At 42.9% G+C, this 23,006-nt stretch overlaps 1 protein-coding gene across 1 annotated transcript; it reads left to right on the top strand.

Moving 5' to 3' along the window:
- Positions 1-20,074: 20,074 nt before the first annotated feature.
- LOC143718340 (uncharacterized) lies at positions 20,075-22,324 on the top strand. Its single transcript, XM_077209424.1, has 6 exons — positions 20,075-20,088; positions 20,182-20,366; positions 20,573-20,727; positions 20,896-21,359; positions 21,487-21,695; positions 21,894-22,324. Coding segments are annotated over exons 1-6 (1,224 nt in total). The 5' UTR covers positions 20,075-20,087; the 3' UTR covers positions 22,104-22,324.
- The last annotated feature ends 682 nt before the right edge of the window (positions 22,325-23,006 follow it).

Here is a 23,006-nt window from a genome sequence, read left to right as displayed (position 1 = left end):
CTACCATCTCCTGGGAGGAACTGACTGACATCTCTGAGCAGCCCGTCTCACGGGCGCCTGGCGTTTAGTGGGGTGCTGGGCCAGAGTGGGCTGGAGCGCCTTCCTGCGGCTTCCTCCACGACTCTGCCCGGGTGAAGGCTGCTGCTGGGGCTGTGCGGGAGGGGCGGGAGCCGCAGGAGGGCGCCCTCAGCGGCGATCAGGCTGAGAGTTCTGTGCCAGCTGGGTGGAGGCAGCAGCGGGCCGTTGGGGTAGAATGTGTTTAATTGCCTCAGTCTGCTTCTGGCGGATGAGAACTGTTGGGCAAAGTCTTCAACCGCACCGACAAAGAGGCGGGTCTTGGATACGGGGGTGTCAAGGAGACCGGTCCGTTCGACATCCCGTATATCGGCCAGGTTCAGCCAGAGGTGTCGCTCCTGGACCACATTGGTGGTCATCACTTGACCCAGGTGATATATATATATGTATATATACATATAGGTATAAGCCTGTTTTTGATCATTTCAATCTCAAAGTTAATATTGATAGTAATGATGATTTATGTGATACGACAATAATAACTTAATGACTGATTTCCTTTAACACAATTATAGTTTGAGAAAAGCACAGATACACACCGTAACTCATCGTGACTGACAAACACACAGTGATCTTTCTGTCAGTATAAGGATTCATTATACACATTTATTCTGACATGTTATTTCAGTGACAGAAGTTCAGCTGTGTTATGTAATGTAATGAAGAGACAATAAGAGACTCTATAACATCTCACTGATACTGATTTATCCTAATTTATCATGCAGCTCTAAGCATTATGGGCAGAGGTGTCAAAAGTGTTCACATTCATTACTTCGGTAGAAGTATAGATACTAGGGTTTTAAAAGACTTCTGTATAATTTGAAGTATCAACTCAAGCTTTTTACTCAAGTAAAAGTGTAAAAGTACTGGTTTCAAAACTAATTAAAGTATAAAAGTAATGTAAGGAAAAAATGCCATTAAGGACAAAAGCTTAGGCCGCGCCACAGGGGCCTATAGTGCACTACCACCTCCTCAAAACATTTTTGTTCTAAATGCCATAATGTTATATTAAAATGTTAATGTTGAAAAATTTGGGATGCACTAGACTACCTGTTTCAGCCGCATATATGCCCATTGAAAATGAACGCATTTTAGTACAATGCAAACACATTAAAGAACCATATATGTGTACTATTGAGCATCAACGTGTTTCATGGAGCGGAAGATTTGATGACGAGTTGCCTATAAGTATTGTAATGGTGCAAAAAGTCAAACTTCAGAGGCATGTTTGATGGCAAAATTGGTGTACCCAGGGCAGGCTTATTAACAATTACCCTTGTATGGTTTTAGGGGTGTAACGGTTCAAAAAATTCACGGTTCAGTTTGATTCGATACATTGGTGTCATCTTTTCGATAGAGCAAAAATAAGTTTTATAAATGGGGGTAATCTTCTAAGGATGAACAAATCATTTTACTGTTTCTGCCAAACTTCCATTAGTGTTACTACATTAAATCCATGGTGAATGTTGCTGATCTGTGGACTTAAAACCTATAACTAGTTAATTCATGGAACAATGTTTCTCCTGGTTTCCACGTCAGCGCTGTTTGGTCTGTTAATAATGGAGAATTCAAAATGCTTTGTTTACTGGATCTCTTAGCGCTGTGTAGTAACAGTGTTGCTTGATCAAGATCAGCTCACGCTGCACTGACATTGCTCCAAACTGATAAACTGTTCGTGAAGCACAAAATAATGAGTAGCGCATTTTCGTTCTGCTTTCATTATGTTTGCCATTTGATGTTGCGTAACGTTGTGGTGGTCGTGCCAGCACGGATTTTGGTCTGCAGGAAAAATGGTCCAAAGAATCGTTCGGTTTGTAATGCGTATCGAACCGAAAGCCTCGTACCGAACGGTTCGATATGAATAAATGTATCGTTACACCCCTATTGTCTATATACAATAAACATTAGTGCTTTCAAAATGAATGATTAATCAAAGTGATTAATCAAAAAATAAAAAATAAAAATAACTCATAATCCTGATTGATACCTTCCTGGTATGTACTATGCTCAATTATATAGTATAGCTAATGGCAACAATGTCACATTGCAGGTGCGATGGACCGAGTACAAACCAATAGGGTGTCGGAATGGTATATGTTCTCACAGGGTTTCCACGGAGTCATAGGAGGTCATAAAACGTCTTAAATTTAATAAGAAGAATTTTAGGCCATAAAAAGTCATAAAAACATCCGGATTTTCCATACAAGGTCATAAATTACATTTAGCCACGTCTTAAATTGATATGCTCTTTCATTCATTGGTTCTACCATCATCTTTTCCCAACGAAAATTACATTAGGGTGAGTGGAGAACAAAGGATTCTCGGGGGAAGGAGTGGTCCTGCTACCATCTCCTGGGAAGAACTGACTGACATCTCTGAGCAGCCCGTCTCACGGGCGCCTGGCGTTTAGTGGGGTGCTGGGCCAGAGTGGGCTGGAGCGCCTTCCTGCGGCTTCCTCCACGACTCTGCCCGGGTGAGGGCTGCTGCTGGGGCCGTGCGGGAGGGGCGGGAGCCGCGGGAGGGCGCCCTCAGCGGCGATCAGGCTGAGAGTTCTGTGCCAGCTGGGTGGAGGCAGCAGCGGGCCGATTATACTCAATTATATAGTATAGCTAATGGCAACAATGTCACATTGCAGGTGCGATGGACCGAGTACAAACCAATAGGGTGTCGTAATGGTATATGTTCTCACAGGGTTTCCACGGAGTCATAGGAGGTCATAAAACGTCTTAAATTTAATAAGAAGAATTTTAGGCCATAAAAAGTCATAAAAACATCCGGATTTTCCATACAAGGTCATAAATTACATTTAGCCACGTCTTAAATTGATATGCTCTTTCATTCATTGGTTCCACCATCATCTTTTCCCAACGAAAATGCTCTGGCGGCGGCATTCATTCGTTTCGCCTGTTGTAGTTCTGTATGAGGAATCTAGGTGGTATCACAGCGTTCCAGAACTACAAGGTCCATGCGGCAGTGCAGCAAACAGACTTGTCGGAAGGACTTTCACAGAAACCTGCGCAAACTCCAAACTCCCAAGCTTCACTGCCAATGTCCTTATGTAGCCTAGGCCTACTGTCTAGGCTCGCAAGAGGTATTGTCTCCTCAGCTCATCTCTCAGCTTATTACTGTATGTCGTTGAGTCAATGCTTAGTTTAACTGAAATCTCCTGTTCTATCACAATGGGAAAGTGTACATTTAACGAGCTATGGCTCGAAGACGGTGCCTTTAGTAGTTGGCTCAAGCCCATTGCAAACAATCGGTATCAGGACTATTGCACAATGTGTAAGAAGGCGTTGTAGCTATCTAGTTTAGGGATAAAAGCCTTACAGTCATATGCAAAGTCAGAAAAGCATAAAGTTGCTGTAAAAGGTCTGCAGCATGTACTGGCGATCAGTCTGTTTTGTTCGGCTCCGTCGCTACCCGGTCCCAGTACAGCGAGGGATTCTGTTTGTCTCGCATCCAGTGCCACACACAGTGGTTTTAGATCAACCTCAACACTGAAAGTGGAGGTCCTGTGGGTGTTGAATACCGTGACCAAACACCAGTCGTACAACAGGAACGAAGATATTGCCGAACTTTTCCGAACAATGTTCCCAGAGTCTGACATAGCCAAGATCTTTACGTGAGGGAAAGATAAGACTTCATACATCACCTGGTTTGGCTTAGCAGAGTATATTAAAAAAGACCTCGTCTCGGTGCCTTGCGTTCTCATGTTTAATGAAAGCTTAAATCACACAAGCAAGAAGAAACAGCTAGACATACATGTTCGTTTCTCGGATGACGACAAGGTACATTCCCGGTACCTGGGATCACACTTCATTGGCCATGCCACGGCCCAGGATTTGCTAAAGCACTTTAAACTAGGTAATTCAAGTTTAATCTTTAAACAAATATGATTTCTAATGCTGCATGTAATATTTGAAATAATTTAATCTGCAAACCTACGACTATGAATAGCCTAAAACATGTATTTGATCCATTCATTCAAACCAATTTGGAGAGTAGGGAAACGGTGATATCATGTAATGGTCTCTACTCTGCACCACTCTAGCCATACTGTTTTGAGAAAATAGAAAAAGAACTAGCCCTATGTAATCTAAATTGTTTAATTTGTTTCATTAACTGCATGGTGTGGGTGTATTTTCAGAAACAGCCTACATGGATATACTTGATAGAAACAGACATGTAGTCCTAGTCATACATGCTGATGCTTGCTTGAACTTAAACTAGAAAAGTGCAAAAGTGTGTGTGTATGTGCATGTTATCAATTAAGTGGTATATTTATTTATCCTCATCTTTTTATTGTTTTCCCTGAAGGAGTGTGTGGAGCAGCTGAATCTCAGCAGGCTGGTCTCCATTTCGATGGATGGGCCCAATGTAAATTTTAAGTTCTTTGAGCTTCTTCAATCCGACTTAAATCAAATGTATGGGGGTGCTCAGTAGCTATTTTAGGCACGGGCGAACCGGGCAGTCGCCCGGGGCGGCATTTTTTCATGTCACATGGGGGGCGGCATGAGCAGTTAAAAAAAAATCCTCTGCGAAGCGGTTTTCTATTATCTATCATGTCACTGTGTGGGGAATTGGCAAATTGGCGCCTCTGCTTGCTGAGAAAGTGCCGTGTGTGACGCCGCTTTCACACTGCCCGCGTTAGCAGTGCGTATTTTTTTTCGGCCCCCATGTTAACAGATTAGAGCAATCACACACCGCACGCAGAGGCGGCGCAGCAGCGCGTAGCAGGAGCACTGTATAGAGCAATACTCTAATCAAATTAGTAGGCTAAAGTCAGTCACACCACCACGACTTTCTTCCAAAATAAAATAAATTCTGAATTGTGTGAAATGGCTTATAAAAATAAGTAGTACAAAACGATTATGTGAGTCACCTCACCAAGGTGAATTGGTTTAGTCTTGACTTCTGGTCGTGAGGTGACTCGTTACGTGAGTGACAGTGTTGGGGGCGGGGGATGGGAAATCTGTTGATGGTTGAGTGCCAAATAAACAGAGATGGACAGGAAAAGGTCAAAGCCATCAGGTGCACAATTTAGAAAAAAAAGAAGAGAAGAAGAGGAGAAACGAGCAAAAGATAAAAGGTATGCAACTATGTTCTCTCTGTGGTATGATTACGGTATCCAATTTGTCATGAATGAAGGGCTAATGTTAATTGTGGGTTGTTAAAAATTGTCTCTTACGTCTCAGCTATGATGCTTGTTATGCTTATACAACAATAATTTTTACAAAAGTTTTTCAGTCAACAAACACGAGATCTAATTTCACCATAATATTGTGCTTTGCAAAAAAAAAATTGTTATTTCTGTCACAAAATCAGTTCTTATTTATTTCCATTAGTTGGGTTAACGTTAGGCCCTGTAATTAGCCAATGGAATTTTCAAATCTGTAGGTAGTTTCAAGTCATCTATACTTTTCTTGACCTCAACTACAGTGGTACAATGACATTTTAATGACAAATTCAATTTGTACCTCTGTAGTTGAGGTCAAGAAAAATATTCATGACACAGTTATAATGGCCTCATGATGACAGCCAATGTTCCGTTCTTAGTGCAATAGTGTAATAACTAGAATCTCTGTAGTGTGTTTTCACATTTGTGTGATAAAGTATGTTTGCTATAAAATATTTGTTCTATATTATCTGTGTATATTATTCTTATACATGAATGTAATTCAATGTAGAACCGCCACTGGGTGTGCTCAGCTGGTGTCCGTGGGGAGGTTTGGGCATTATACTCTGCAAAACGCGTTCAAGGCCAGTTTCTCCATGTGACAGGTCGAAAAGCTGTTAAGATCAATGCACACACTCTTCAACAACGTTCCAGCGAGGACGGAAGACTATGTGACAGGCACAAAGTCATCAGTGTTCCCGCTATCATTCTGTGCCCATCGATGTTTGGAGAACCTGCCTGTGGTAGTGAGAGCTCTCAAGGTCTGGCATTCACTTCAGCTGTATGTGGATACGGTGAAAAGAAAGGAACTGCAAAACCCTGGTACAGGCTCGTATGATACAATAGAGGCCGCTCAAAAGGATCCCCTGATCTTGGCAAAGTTGCATTAATGTCCTTCATACATAACGTCGCTACACTGCTGTGCTGACAATGGTCAATGAACTTTTTTGCCTGTGTAATTTTACGAAATTCACAAATGTGACCGCACCTTTACTCGCTGCAACATAAAATGCAATCAATAATAAAATCTTCACAAGGGACATGTGAGTACGGAAGCCCTGAACCGCAACTTAAAGAAAAAGTTTTAAAAAAGTAAAAAAAAAAAAAAAATCTAGCATTTTGAGATTAAAGTCAAAATATTTTGAGAATAAAGTCGAAATATTTCCAGAATAAAGTCGAAATATTTCGTGATTAAAGTCGAAACATTACGAGAAATTTGTGTGTGTGTGTGTAAAGAAATGCGTTGAAATGAAGTCGAACTGCCTCGGATATGGATCTAAACAAAATAGTAGCTTTTACTTTCATCTGGGCTTTCAACAAAAGGAAATTTTGCAGCTGATAGTCATAGTCATAATCATAGATTCTGTCTTTAACATAAGAGATCTTCCAGTTACCACTTAAATGTTAAAAGATCTTACAATAACCCTTTTATAGCATTCAAGTTCCTCTAATTTCCCCCAAAGCACTTCGAGGTCTCATGGTTATGAAAAGGTGACTCCAGAACCTCTGAACTGAGTACAAAGAATCAGAAGGTAGCTTAGTCTCAAATGGAAAGGTATCCTGACTAATGTTGTCAAAAGAACCGGTACTTCGATACCAGGTCGGTACTGAAATTTTGAAAATGTGATGATACCAGCATTTCTGTTGTACCGGTAGTACCAAGTCCCGGGTATATTCGTAATCCACTAATGGCGCTTTTCCACTACACAGTACCAGCTCGACTCGACTCGATTCGACTCACCTTTGTTTGGTTTTCCACTGTGTAAAAGTTGTACCTGTACCTGCTTTCGGGTACTTTTTTTCGTATCACTTCCGGCGAGGTTCTAAACGGGGTGAGGCGATACTAAAATGTGACGTGAAACACTGCAGACTGCTGAATGGTCAGAGAGAATCGTCACTATTCACCGCGTCATCATTGTACGCACCACACGGAGCTATTTTTTTCAGCATAGTTTCGTTTTGTTGCCCTCAGCTTCTCCTGAAACAACGTTTGTCTTCTTGCCGTGAAAAATAGCCACATCCCGAGGATCAAAAAAAGCATACACTCGATTTCCTCCATTGTCCTGTGTGTGTGTGGGTAGCGGGTGTGTGTCGCGTAGTTCCTGTGGCATCGCTATGATGACCAGGTACTATTGGGGAGGTACTATCTGTAATGGAAAACGGAGCGAAAAGCGAGCCGAGCCGAGGCGAGGCGAGGCGAGTCGAGTTGAGTAATAATGGTAATGGAAAAGTGCCATAATAGGAGATGCTTTCAGTCGTTTCCGTGTTTATCTAAGCGCGGGGCTCCAGACTAACTTTTTACTGTAGCCAATATATACCACGATGTATTATAATAGTGTCTGTGAATATTAAAAAACTAGTCTATTAACCCTGCATGTTCTGCTTGTCTCTGTGTGAATGAATGGCGCAGTCACACACACAGACACACACAAGGAAGCATGCATGACGCTCGCACAGTTTTCAGTCTCTGCTGCCTCACGATATGAGTACATGATTAACTTCCTCTCCAGAGCCGATCTGAGAGTCACTTCATGAGCATTTTACCGTTTCATTTGAGAAAATCTATCATCATTCATACACACACAGTGTTGCGGCGAACGCCCCTTTCTCGTCAGCGGTCAGGCGGAACGAAAGGGGCTATCAAAACAGCATACCCTTCACAAACACTGGTATGCTGTTTTGACAAAGTAGGCTACATTGACAGACCCTGCTATAAAACTCAACTTCCGGTATGCTATTCTGACAAAGTATGCTACATTGACAGAACACCGGCAATAACGCCAGTACAGCGTAAGGAAGGGAAGCAGCATTCTCATCAAACTTTCCTGAAGCTGTGCGAAATCTGGCACCAATTTAAAAGACTGAACAGACAGCCGGTAAGATCGCCACGGAAATCATACTTTGATGCGAGTGTCATTTGCTGACTATTGCACGCTGATTAGGCATTGAGGTGCGGGCAGGAGAAGACACTTGTGTTTGTGGACTGTAGTATCTGTGTGTTGGAAATATTCACGTGGTAGTTGGCGAAATGCATTGTGCAAATATTGGTTGGTCAATTTCATTGCAGTTTGCTTAATTTAGTAATTTAATACGTGTTCTGGTATGTGGGATACTGTTGTATTGAATTTGTTGCTTGTAAAGATGTGATCTAAAAGTATGGTTCTGGTTTTCCTCGAACATTTATCTGAAAAGGAAAATTGTAGATTGTAGTTAAATGGGAGTGAAGATGTATTGTAAATATTTATGTGGGTAAAAAATGTGTTAAACTCACTGCTTGACTATTCAATTGTTGAGCGAATCATTGTGTTTGGTTACTTATGTAATTCATTGTTCCTCCCATAAGTTTAAATTGTAATTCAATATCTGTGATGAATTTAAACTAAAATAATTCATTTAGAAATCGGTTTATTTATATATACATATGTGTCTAGAGTTAGGTTCTGATAATTAATCATTTTTTTAGCCCTGTGTGCCTGTTTTTATAAAAAATGTGCAAATTGGTAAATGGTGTTTTTTCTGGTTTTAAGGTTTTTTCACCTGTAAATATCTGGGCCGCAAAAAGTGAAGACAAATAAAAAGACAAAGATGCAACAGAGGCCTGGTTATTGAGTGAAACCCAGTTAAATGTTTATGATTGGTGCCTCCCTATCAAGTGAGGGTTAAGCACAGCTAAGAAGAAAAAAAACACACAGAAACTCAAAGGTCTTCACGGCAACCCGTCAAAATAAAAGTTCGGTTTTATAACTTGAAGAAATTGACTGAAATAATTATATTAGCCTACTGTTGTACAGTAGATTTAGCTACGTCTTAATGTAATAAAAATACTACTAATAATAATAATGTGTGCATGTGTCACTTTATCTTTTTAAAAGCAATGTTAACTTTTAAACAGCATGTAGCCTTCAATGCTTATGTATTATGTACTTATGATTACCATCATAAATAATAAAGTAATTGAATTTAATTTTTTTTTCAAATAGTTAAATAAAATAGAGAAATAGTTCCAACAGATTTTGCTGTGGTACAGAAATTGGTACCGAGAACTGTACAATTTTAATGGTATTGGTACAGACTAGTAGAATATTGGTATCGTGACATCCCTAATCCTGACAACAGTAATCAACAAAACAAACAGGATGAGCGATCATGTAGGTGTTGCAGATTAACTCATTTTCTGGTCATGAGTTTAAAATAGTATTTATCTGAGTTTAGTGGAGTTTCTATGTCCTCTGAAATCTTAGGGAAAACCCTGAATTTAAACCATCATAACCAAATGTTATTGTAGTCTTTATAGAGGTTTAAGTGGATCAATATAATTCTAACTTATTCCCTTTGTAACGTTTTGTTTTTTAGGGGATGTCATTCTACAACAGTTTGAGGCTCTCCTGACTCTTGAATGTAGGAATGAAGAGTTTCTCTCCTTCCAGCCAATGGTAAAACGGCTGGGCACCTTCTTGTGCGGCTGGTTAAGCCGTGCCTATCCAGTGGCTTGGGCATTTTGCCAGAAGCTGCTCCTCCGTGAACAAGGAGGTTGAGACTGCCAGTATGCAGGAAGAGACAATAGTTCACATAGACTTGTGTGTGATTATGTAGATGTGGACGGTGAGGTGACCAAAGTTCCCCTCACAAAAGATCTGCTGGTATCGGTGGGAGCAGCCAGGTCGAGGAGGTACCGCATTTTCCTTGATCAGCAGCGTGCAAGGAAGGAGAGTGAAGCACGGACACAGAAAAGAAGGCTGGCTGAGCAGTATTTGACCGACCTTAAGAGAAAGAAAACCACTGTTCAAGAGGTTTCCACCTGTCTCGCCAGGGAGGCCAACATGCTGGCAGAGGAAGCGGAGGGCAAATCGGGATCAAAGATGACCCAGCTCCTTTCAAAATCTAAGGCCCTCAGACGGGCAAGCAAGGAGAAATTGTCTGAGATGAAAAAGATTGAGGAGGAGATCACCATTAAAAGGGACGAACTGAGAAAAATGTAGACAGACACAGACTGACAGATTGACTTGTTACTTTGGAAAGTAATGCCATAAAATAATTGTTAATTTACAATGTTACTTTACAATGTTACAATTTACAATTGTTAAGTGTTGTTCCTGTGTTCTTGATACTTAAGAAAAAGGAGCCTTCAGTTTGTTCCTCTTAAGAAAGTGGAACCTTTAAATAATAAAACTTGTTACTTTCAATGAAAGTTCTATTTAAAAAAAAAAACTTTTTAAGGGAATTTTAATGACTGAAGTTATTTTTCGTAATTCGAGTAGGTCATAAATTTAAATCATAATGATCATAAAAAGGTCTTAAAAAGGTCTTAAATTTGACTGACTGAACCCTGCAGAAACCCTGTTCTCATCCAACCACAATCAAATTCACTTTATCTGGATGGTGATTTATCTGGATAGGTTTTTCTTTTTCTTTTGAACGGTGACAAGCCAGAATGAAAACAAGCCGAAATTAAATTGGAGTAACGAGGCAATTTTTAAAATGTAAAGAGTAGAAAGTACAGATATTTGCGTGAAAATGTAAGGAGTAGAAGTAAAAAGTCGGGTGAAAAATAATTACTCCAGTAAAGTATAGATACCCAAAATTTCTATTAGGTAGAATCTCTCTACAGTCTATTCACATTCATCAACACTGATGATCTGATGATCCAGTATAATAAAACCTAAACCCAGGATAGAGCAGTTGAGTGAATGTGGTCTGGACTGTGTGTATGAGGCTCATTGTGTCAGAGACGCTGTAGAAGGACAGAGTTCCTGCACTGATAATTGTGGCAAGAATAAGTCTGTGAAACCTGTAAAAATATCTGGAGTTCTGCACTTCCCCCATAAAAGGTTGTCTGATCTTAATTTTTTAATGGCAGTGTTAATGTATTTGGTCTTTGCAGAATAAAGTTGCTACAAGAACATTGACTTGATACTAACAATCCCTCCACAGACTCGCTCCTGATCCATTAAATACATCAGACACTCCATACATGAACTGACCCGTAGCAGATCTATAGAGTGATGTAAGAGTTGCTTGTGTGTGTGTGTGTGTGTGTGTGTGTGTGTGTGTGTGTGTGTTGTGATTTATGAGGATAGAAATTTGTACAATGACATGGGTATTACACTGGTATTACAATGTCAAATTTGATTTATGAGGACATTTCCTATATTTCCTCATCTTTCAATGTTTCAAATGGCTTTAAAAACATAATAAACAGTTTTTTAGGGGTAGGGTTTGTTTGTGTGTGTGTGTGTGTGTGGTTGTGTGTGTTTCTGTAAAAACGAAACCAACACACATTCAGTCAGCTCAGGCTGACGGTGTTTTCTGTGCAGTAAATGTGCCCGCTGTCCTGCGCCCACGTTCTCTCACAGACACGTTGAACCCCACAAGGTTTTGTCCCACTCTCTCTCTCTACGCAAACTGCCATAGAGACATCGAGCGCAGCCAGCGACTCATGTCGATTGTGAATTACATGTAGTGAATGTGCCCACATCTCAGTGCCCACAAACACTACATAATGCATGTCCCACGTTTTATGTGAAAACAAAACCAACACACACATTCAGTCAGCTTTGCGCCCACTACCTCACTTCCCGCCGAAATAGGCATGGCCTTGACCTATAAATATAGCTCGATAGGCTGATACAAACTGTTTTTTCATCACCTAAGCAAACCAGAGCATGTTGTAAGCACGGCAAGATACGCAGTACTCGTTCCCTCTTATAGAGAGAACCAAGGTCACGTTAGTAACCGAGTACGTTCTCTTACGAGAGGTTCTGTCGTACTGCGTAATATCTTACGCTATAGGGAACACAGTGTAAAACGCTGTGCATACTGGGATCCGACACCAAAGTCCCAAGGGCAGTAGCCCGGGGCTCATATAGTGTATAATCACCATGGACTCACAGAGAGTCAGAGAAGAGAGGCTATCAGCGTCATTCCCCACAATAGCATCCCACGGGAGCTAGCCATATTAACAGTGCACCACGCAGTCAGGGTGAAAAGCGTTCAGCCTGAACTGGGTAGCAGTACGGGTCTTTCAATACCCATGGAGTTGTTCTATCGATCAGTGAGCCTGGATAGGCTCTGTTTTGATGCGGCTAGTCCCTTAGAACGCCCGCTAAACAAATCTAAGAGCTGCTCAGTCTGTTTGAAAACAGACGAGCGGGACACATAAGTATGACTTTCGAGTCATTAGGCCCGAATTCCATTCACGTCGCGCTCACCGAAAGCGCTTGTAAATCCCCAGTGTGCTTCACTGAAGCAAGAGCCATAAGAAACACTGTGTTGAAAGACAAATGTTTCGTGTCTGACAAATAGATTGGCTTGATTGGGGCACCTTTCGTGGCTTCCAAAACCGTAGAAAGGTCCCACACAGGGACTGAAGGGGGTCTGGGAGGATTCAGCCTCCTAGCTCCCTTGAGGAATCGCACGACCAGGTCGTTTTTCCCCAGTGACTGGCAAGACACCGGTTTAGTAAACGCCGCCATGGCCGCCACATACACTTTGAGCGTGGATGGGGTTCTGCCCTTATCCAGTAGCTCTTGAAGGAAGGAGAGAACTTCCGTAACCCAGCTGTCTAGGGGTGAAAAGCCCTGAGCTTGACAACAGCCAGAGAACACAGACCATTTTGAGGAATAGAGCCGTATAGTAGACGGGGCCCTAGCCTTCGTGATCGTGTTTAACACTCCCTCCGGGAGGTTAGCGGGTACCCGTTGATGGCCCATGCATGTAGGGACCATAGTTCCGGGCGAGGATGCCAAATCGAGCCCTTGGCCTGAGAGAGGAGGTCTTTCCTTGTCGGTATAGGCCACGGGGCAGTGCTGATCAGCTGCATCAGGACTGGGAACCAAGCCTGGTTCGTCCAGAGCGGAGCCACAAGCAGCACTGAGCATCCGTTTTCCCTGATTCGTTCCAACACCTGAGGCAGGAGCGAGAAGGGGGAAAGGCATAGAGAGGGCAGCGGGGCTAGACGTGGGCCAGCGCATCCCTGCTTTCGGAGAAAAACTTCGGACAGTGAGTGTTCTCTTGGGACGCGAACAGGTCCACCTGCGCTCTGCCGAATGTCTCCCACAGCAGTCGGATCGTTTGCGGGTGCAGCGACCATTCTCCTGGTGGAACATTGTTTCTGGACAGTCTGTCCGGTCCCAGATTCAGGTGACCAGGCCATTGCGCTGCTTTCAGTGAAAGCAGGTTGTGCTGAGCCCAGACCAGGAGGCGTTCCATCAGCCTGTAAAGGTTTCAGGACCTGATGCCACCCTGGTGATTTATGTATGCCACCACTGACATGTTGTCCGAACGGACCAAGACGTGGTGGCCTTTTATCTGGGGAGAGAAGCGCCTTAGTGCGTTGTCGACTGCCATCATTTCCAGACAGTTTATGTGTAGAAGCTTTTCCCGTTCTGACCACTGGCCAAAGAACGGTCTGCCCTCGAGCAGCGCTCCCCATCCCGAGGTGGAGGCGTCCGTGGGCACCACCTTCACACTCGAGAAAGTCCCCAGGCTCACACCTGACTGCTACCAGTTGGTTGCTTTCCAAGTTTCCAGAGCTGAGACGCATTTCAGATCGACCTTTGGGAGAAACAAACCAGAGGTTCATGCCCGGGGTGGAACTCGCGCTTTTAGCCATAACTGCAGTGGGCGCATGCAAAGCGGACCCAGCTGGAGTACCGAAGATGCTGAGGCCATGAGGCCCAGCATTTTCTGAAACCTTTTGAGCGGGACTATAGTGCCGAGGCGGAAGGATTTCGCGGTGCGCTGAATGTCCAGTCCGCGCTCCGGCGACAGACGCGCTGTTATAGACAGCGAGTCCAGTTCTGTGCCCAGAAAAGACATTTTCTGACTTTTCGCCTGTGAGACCCAGATTCTTGAGATGCTCGAGTAATATGGTCCTGTGTTCTATGAGCTCTGAGTGTGATCAAGCTAGAATCAGCCAATCGTCCAAGTAGTTCAAAACTCGCATGCCCCGACTGTGAGACCCAGATTCTTGAGATGCTCGAGTAATATGGTCCTGTGTTCTATGAGCTCTGAGTGTGATCAAGCTAGAATCAGCCAATCGTCCAAGTAGTTCAAAACTCGCATGCCCCGAAGTCTCACTCGAAGTGTTGTAAAGTGAACACTGTGCTTGCAGCATCTGAGGCGGGGAGCACGCTTATCACAGCGGGCGGTCTGGCCGCGCTCGATTTCTCTATGACAGTTTGCGAAGAGGAAATGAGCGGGATGAAAACCGTGGGTTTTAACATGTCTGTGAGTGAATGTGGGCGCGTGACAGCGGGCACATTTACTACACTCAAAACACCGTCTGCCTGAGCTGACTGAATGTGTTTTGGTTTCGTTTTTACAGAAACCGCGGGACATGCATAGTGTAGTGTTTGTGGGCACTGGGTTGTGGGTCGAAGGCCTCACTTCGTTTACAAGCAAAATATTAACACATGAACATAAATAGTGTAAAAAGCAGTATTGATCCAAGCAATAAGTCGGTCATATGTAAAAAAAAACAACAACAAAAAAACACCAGCCTCCTAATAAGATAAGAAAACATTCTGCTAATTCTGTTTAATGTCTGGTAATCAATATTTTTGTCCTGTACATTTTCTCAGTTCACTCACTTATTTGAGCTTAATTTTTGTAGCTTCATTTAAAGAGATCATGCATCAATATTTATTTCCCGTGTTGTTCTTATAATGTTAGTAGAATTACATTAAAACTGTCATAATTTATACAAAGGTCATTTTCTACCCTTGTTTTAGCACTTTGATTTAAACACTTTAAGACTTGTGTCTCATTTATAACTTCAATGTAAACCCCCACTTCTGTGATTGAGTAATATCATTGCATTTGAAATAAGGATTTATTGCAATAAGGATTTAAGGAAATAAGGAAATAAGGATTTTTTGCCATTGCAACACCAATTTCTTATTTATCTTGGCTGATGAAATACTGATGAGAATTGATAGGTAACGTATATTCTTGAGAAATCGCATCTGGTTTACTGTAAAAAGGATGTGAGACAACGGCTTCTCATTCCCAAGGTGTCCGATATGGCCACGTGTCCAAGACAAATGTGCGTGACACTAGAGAGATGCTAAAAACACCTTTTAGCCTCTTTATTGTGCCGCGGCCGGAAGCTCAATGCTTTCATTGAGAAACCTTCGGAGTCAATACACAGACGCAATGGGCATGGGAATTTATCATCATGAAATTATATATTGGGGTATAATTGTGTTGCCATGACATGATATTCTGGGGTATGACTATTGTGTAGATGTTTTTGAGCACCTAACCTGACCCCTAAACCTAGCCATTTCTCAATATGAAACACATAACAGGCAGATAAAAGTATGGTCACAATAATTTATTCAAAAATATCAAATATTTCAAGTATTCCGGCCAAACGATTGCTGTAAGGAACAAACCCGAAACTGATCACATTCACAAATCTCAGTCACCTCAGCCTCCTAAGGCTCCGGGTCAACTGGGAATAGAGCAAACTCACCCCCGGGCAGACGATCTCTTTTCTCGTTATGGAGCTGGACTCAATGAACATGACAGCACGCCTCACAGAGGCCCGTGTCCAGTCAGAATTGAACTGCGTGAGCTCACTTAGACGCCGAACAGCGGCACCACTGAAACTTTTTCAGAGGCTCCTGGGGCATATGGCATATGCAGCCGCGGTAACGCCACTCGGATTGCTTCATATTAGGCCGCTCCAACACTGGCTCCATGATCGAGTCTCGAGATGGGCGTGGTAGAGCGGCTCGTGCCGGGTCGAAATTACCTTGCACTGTCGCCAAACTCTCAGCTTGTGGTCGGACCCTTCGTTCCTGCGGGCAGGTGTTCCACTAGAACAAGTGTCCAGGCACTCGGTGGTCACCAAGGATGCCTCTGCCACCGGCTGGGGGGCTACGTACAACAGGCATGCAGCTTCAGGTCTGTGGATGGGGCCTAAACTGCAAAGGCACATCAACTGCCTTGAGTTGTCAGCAGTACATCTTGCGCTGGGCCGTTTTGAAACGCCGTTACTAGGCATGCATGTACGGACAGTACTGCGACCTTTGTGTACATCAACCGTCAGGGTGGTCTACGCTCCCGCCGCATGTCACAACTCGCCCTCCATCTCTTCGTTTTGGAGTCAGAAGCATCTTAGGTCGCTTCGTGCCATTTATATTCCGGGCCTGCTCAACCGTGCAGCCAACAAGCTCTCACCGAAGGAGGGAGAATGGCGACTCCATCCCCAGGTTGTCCAACTGATATGGAGGCACTTTGGGACCGCACAGGTAGATCTGTTTGCGGCAGAGGTGTCAAGTCCAGGTTCAGAAAGTAAAATTCCTCCTCAGTATTTTGTTCCAATCACCTGGATTTGCTAATTAGCACAGTTTTTCAGCCAGGAGAACTAATTAGTGAAATCAGCTGGCTGAGTTAATGGGTGGAATAAACATATGGCAGGACTTTTACTTTCTGACCCCTGGAATTGACACCTATGGTTTGCGGACCGCACAGGTAGATCTGTTTGCCGCCCCGGACACGTCCCACTGCCAGTTGTTCTTCTCCCTGATTGAGGGCACCCTCGGCACGGACACACTGGCACAAAGCTGGCCCCGGGACCTACGCAAGTATGCGTTTCACCCAGTGAGCTTTCTTGCACAGATCCTGTGCAGAGTCAGGGAAGACAAGGAGCAGATCTTGCTTGTTGCGCCGTATTGGCCCAACGGGACCTGTTTCCCAGAACTAGTGCTCCTCGCGACAGTCCCTCCCAGGCTGATTCCTCTGAGAGAGGACCTGCTCTCTCAGAAACTGGGCACCAGATGCTACCCACGTCCAGACCTCTGGAAACTCCATGCCTGGTCCCTGGACGGGACGCAGAGGTTCTAGGTGACCTACCCCAAGCAATAGTTGACACCATCACTTCCGCAATAGCCCCCTCTATGAGGCACATCTATACGTTGAAGTGGAACCTGCTTATTGAGTGATGTTCTTCTCACCTGGAGAACCCCTGAACTTGCTCAATCAGAGCTGTGCTTTCCTTCCTGCAAGATGGGTTGGAGCGAAGGCTGTCTCCATCCACCCTTAAAGTGTATGTTGCCGCTATTGCCGCACATAACAATGCAGTTGAGGGCAAGTCTGGGAAAGCACGACCTGATCGTCAGGTTCCTGAGGGGGGTGAGGAGACTAAATCCTCCCACTCTCTGTACCCTCTTGGGATTTGTCTCTGGTCCCTTTGACACTTCAGAGACCACCCTTTCAGCCTTTGCAATCAGCTGTAAAACAGTACTCCTGGTTGCATTGGCCTCTATCAAGAGGGTAGGGCACCGTCGCTTTCGGTCGACGAATCGTGCCTAGAATTCGGCCCAGCTAAGTCTCACGTGATCCTGAGACCCCGTCCCGGATACGTGCCCAAGGTTCCTACCACTCCCTTCCGGGACCAGGTGGTGAACCTGCAAGCGCTGCCTTCGGAGGAGGCAGATCCAGCCCTGGCTTTTCTCTGTCCGGTTCGCGCTCTGCGTCTTTACGTGGACAGAACGCAAGGCCTCAAGACCTCAGATCAGCTATTTGTCTGTTACGGAGGCCAGCAGAAGGGAAAGGCTGTTTCCAAGCAGAGGATGGCCTACTAGATAGTGGATGCAATTGACTTAGCTTACGAAGCCCAAGGCATGCCCTGCCCTACCGGGTTGAGAGCCCACTCCACCAGGAGTGTCGCTTCTTCTTGGGCGCTGGCACACGGCGCCTCGCTGACAGATATCTGTAGAGCTGCGGGCTGGGCGACACCTAACACGTTCGCTAGGTTTTATTGCCTACATATTGAGCAGTTTTTTTCCTGTGAACACCGAAGTTCCCGCTCTAGTGTCGGCTTGCTGCGCCACTCCCCTCCACATGGAGCGGATACGTGCGCTTTTTGCTCCATTCGAGTTCCCCACTTAGGCGAACCCTACTGTGTTCCTCCGCACCCCTTCGACAGTCAAACGTTGCGGAACATCTGACGCCAGGCCTAGTGCTTGTCTGCTTGTGTAACTTATACTAGGCTGGGTTCCATAATTGGTGGTACCTGCAGCGATCCCATATTCGTATTCCTCCATGACCAGCACCCTGCGGTGAGCCCGTGTCTTTCCCTTGGCAGAGTCCGCTCTGTGGTCACTGCTCGGTGTTGCCTCCCTCTTCTCAGGCTGGAGCCACCCCAGTGACAGTCCTTATGTTGCACTGCCAGTCCATATGTGTATTCCCCAGTCAGTTGGGGGTCTGAGAGTCCTGCGTAGGGCACAGGATGTGGCAACAACTGTGGTGTTTTCCATAGGAATCCCAATTACGTTGTCACGTCAATGTAACGTCAAATGTGAGCGACTGATAGGGAACGTCTCGGTTACTAATGTAACCCTCGTTCCCTGAGGGAGGGAACGAGAGACGTTACATCCCGTCGCCACTGTTGCTGACCATCGCTGTACGGCCGTCACGATCTCGTCTCCTCAGCGAAAAACAATGTGTATGTGCGCCCACTTCCTGTTTATACCCGCGGGGCGGGGCGCGTGACGCGTTTCACACACGGCAATGTTCATTGGCTCGTTCTGTAGAAACTCGAAGCTGATAGGGCTACCTGAAGTGAACCCAATTACGTTGTCACGTTGACGTAACGTCTTCTGTTCCCTCCTTCTGGGAACGAGGGTTACATTAGTAATCGAGACGTTTCCAAGTCACCACTTTAGTTGAGGGTTTACATACATGATGAAGTCTGTGAAGATGCTGATGCTTAGTTAATGATGACTACTGTATTTGGATGTCAAAAGAACTTATGTGCTATGTGCTGCGATTGGCCAATTTTGGGGTCTGTCCATTGACCTGCAGGCTACTATGAAGAAGACATGAACATGCTTGATAACTCAGATCATAATTAATGAAAAAACATTAGTTCTCACATTAATGGATATACCGTTCTAGCATGTATGCATAAATGAGATAATGTAGATTTTTGTATATTCTTTTAATAATTTTAATAAATGCTTTTTTCATGCATGAATTCCTGATGATTCATGTACCATAACCGTAGCCTTAACCAAAATGGATAATAAAGACATTTTTTTTTTTTTTTTTTTTTTTGTGAACAAAGAAAACATCATGATTCATGATGATGTACTCATATTACTTAATGTTTTAATTCAGGTGTTGTTCATCCATGAAGTCATAAATAAAAAACTTTGAACTTGTGTTAGTTCCTGATGATTCATGCGATAGTAATGCATGAAGTAATGGATAATTCATGTGTGGATTAAAGTTTCAACACATTGAAAATTGAATGAAGGACCGAGCATTTTTTGTTGTTGTTGTTGCAGTGTTCACTGTTGCAATTTATTTTACGGAACATATCACTGAGTAATAGTCTATAATGTTAAAGTTATTAGGAATTATGTACATGTATTTAAGTTGTGTACTAGTGAGTTAATTCAAACTGAGGTACACATTGATATGGTATGTAGATGCACGTGAATTACACTTAAGCACAATACTGATACTTATTGCAGAACTTGGTGGGAAGTTCAATTCCACAGAAGTTCAATTCCATTTATCACAACCTTAACTTCACTCAATAATCCCATGTTTCTTTTGAGGTCATTCTCTCTGAGGGCGGAGGGAGGGGGGTCATACCTCTAGTATAAAAGCACCAGATACCTTGTTCTCCATTTCACTTACTAAAACAAAGGTAAGTCAGTTTCACTTAACATTTTTATAATCATTTTCAGATATCCTTGCATTTTTATTTTGTATTTTCCAAGACATGTTTTATACCAAACAAAACTGTTCTGCTTTCATTACATTGTAGGAGAACTCATTACACATATTTTTTGAGTAAAGGATGGCTGATAGCAAAAGCAAGTATTAGCTTATTTTATCAAACAGAAAACAATACCTGCCATCAATGTGATCTTTTCAGCCTTTAGCAATGTACAATGTTTTTTCACCAGTGGCTGTGTCCCAGTGGAGCCCAACGTTTGTACAAGACCTTCTCCCTGCTGCCGAAAAGACAGCGCTTCTCTACCATCTCTCTTACCTGTGCCTGGCCAACTTCCCCAGCCTGGAGAGAATCATCAGGAGTCGGGCTGTGGAAACTCAGCTTCTGTTTGGATCCTCTGATGCAACTATGTTGAAAGTACTGTTTCAGACTTTCTCTTGACTTCAGTATTTTCATCTCTGTGAAATTTGTGTCAATTTCACCAAACATAAGGGGTTTGTAGTGAATAGAATGTCATATAGTCTGTCTGTTAGCTAGAGATTAAATGTAGCTAAGTTAGTTATAAGAGCCTCTCACCTAACTAAGTCTAAGAAACTTGATCTTATGTCTCTTCCTTCTCACAGTGTATTTTGACCAGTGAGAACCTGGTTCAGTCGCTGTTTCCCATGTTGACGACAGCTGTGGAGAAAAATAAGGCGGTTTTGGCAGTCAAATTCCTAGGCAAAGCACGAGTCTGGATCAAAGACATTATCACTGATGTGGACAGGATAGTGGAAAAGTAAGTGCACTTTCCTCATTCCTCAGCAGCTGAATTATTCTTAAAAATCCATTCGCTAAAATCAGGGAGAAGTATGGACATGTTTTAAGCTAAACTTTTAAGCTAGTTACACCAGCCCATTGTTATAAAATGCTAATTTCACTGCAACATTTCTTCAACATTGTATAGGTATAATTTACACAACAAAGATGTAGCATCGTCCACCAGTGATGTTGTCAAGGAAAAAAAAGATACAGATAAAAAGATTACTGGACAAGACAATAAGTTGAAGCAGACTGAAAAAACCCTGAATGATCTGAAATCTGAACTCCAAAAAAACACACAAGAGCTCGATGAAACTGAGAAAAAGATAAACAGCAAAATCCAAGAGATTCAAGTATTTGCCAGATCCATAACCAAAACAAGTAGAGGCCTTGACATCTTCGCTGCAATGGTTCCATTCGTTGGGCTCATTGTTAAAAGCATTTATAATGCTGTGCGTGATCCTCGAAATGTTGCACGTATGAAGGCTCTTGAAGCTGAACTGAATCTCCTCATCGCTGAAAAGACTGCTCTGAAACAGAAGCAGTGGCAGGTCCAGCTAAAGATCATTGATGGACAGATGAAGTTTGCCAAAGCCAGTTTTGAACGGAGTGAGTCTGTTTTCTTTCATGTTTATAGTATACCAATATGACACTTAAGACTGTGCCAAGATTCAAGTCTGGTTTAAGACAGGGAGCAAACGTGTGGCTTGTTGAAACACTTATTTCCCCTCTGCAGATTCCATACCCGACCCCATCCATCTGAAGGATGTTCAGAGTAGCTTGTCAAAGATTCAGGCAGTTATGATCCAGCTCAAAAACTTCTGGGAGAGTGTTGCTCAAATGCTGGACTACCTGGAACAAAAGACCTTTGTTGGAGAAGATCTTATTGAAGATCTTGCTGATCTAAAAGATGAATTTCTAGAATCAATCCAAACAGCTGAAGAGGTAAAAGTAATGTTTACATAATTTAAAACATTTTCAGTAAGATTGTCTAAGATGTTTGATTTATTTTGTTTAATTTATATATTATTTCTCTTTATTTGTACCCGAAGGGAAAGCTTGAGGGTCCCCTCATTTTGTCCAGGCATTACTAAGGATTCATCTAATAGTCTAATCTGACTTGTAAATGTTTTAATTCCACAGGCTTGGAGCAGTTTTGGTGCAGGCTGTAAAAAAGCATCTGTCATCTTTAAGCTCCAAACCAAAGATGCCTACAGGTTTCTGGAGGTCAGTCCTTCCTCTCTCTCCAAGGAGGAGTGGGAAAAGGAGTACGAAAGTGTAAAGAAACGACTGGAGAAAATAGAGCCACCACAAAGTGTGACATCCTCTGTTACACCTGCCATTTCTAAATGATCTACAGAGCGTGACACACATAAGTGCATCATCCTATTTGTTTTCTGTCTTATGATGCTGGTAACCTGGGATGATGATATTTAGCCTTTTTAAATACTGTACTTGTAAACTGCAGAGTTCTGTATTACCTTCTACTTAACGCCTAAAACACTCTTTATATATACTCCTCTCCATATGTGTCATCTCTTTTTGAGCTCTTGCAAAAAGACTCTAGTTGAATGGATAAAGAAAGAGATACAAATGGATCAATAAAGTTTGATAACATAATTATTGACTTTTTGTTTTAAATAATCTTACATGCTTTAATTAATTGTATGTGTGAAGTCATAGATTTCAGTCTCAGTTTACTTTTGATGTCACTAGATACACAAAAATTGTCACATTACAAAATATATTCTTGATTCATTCTAATAATGAATAAACTCAGTTATGAAGATGATTTTAACAGTTTACCAGAACAATATGGATGTGTCAGGTGGGGGGGGGGGGGGGGGGGGGGGGGGTGAAAGAAGCGAGGACTGCAGAGGGTGCAGAGTTGATGGGCTTTTTATTAATAAAACAAAATGCAACGAAAAGACTGTCTTGACTAGACTAGACTAGACTAGATTAGATTAGACTAGATAAGACTGGACTAGATTAGACTCAGTGGCAGTACTACATTGAATTAAACCCTGGGCGATAAATAAAACAAATAAAATAATAAAATAAAACATGCACACACACACACACACTCACAAAATTATCCACAAACAGTCATATTTTATTATAACAACATAAGTTAAAGAGAAAATGATATTTCTCAATTGCACAAATCCTTCATTACATCCAACATTGCCAAAAGACAATGGACACAATTCTGCAAAAAACTATGACTGTTTAAGTTATCAGAACTTAAATATACAC

The sequence above is a fragment of the Siphateles boraxobius genome, unplaced genomic scaffold (assembly GCF_051911475.1).
Source record: "Siphateles boraxobius isolate OS27281-9 unplaced genomic scaffold, OSU_SipBor_1 61, whole genome shotgun sequence".
Taxonomy (NCBI): Eukaryota; Metazoa; Chordata; class Actinopteri; order Cypriniformes; family Leuciscidae; genus Siphateles; species Siphateles boraxobius.
This window is presented reverse-complemented; position numbering and strand designations above follow the sequence as displayed.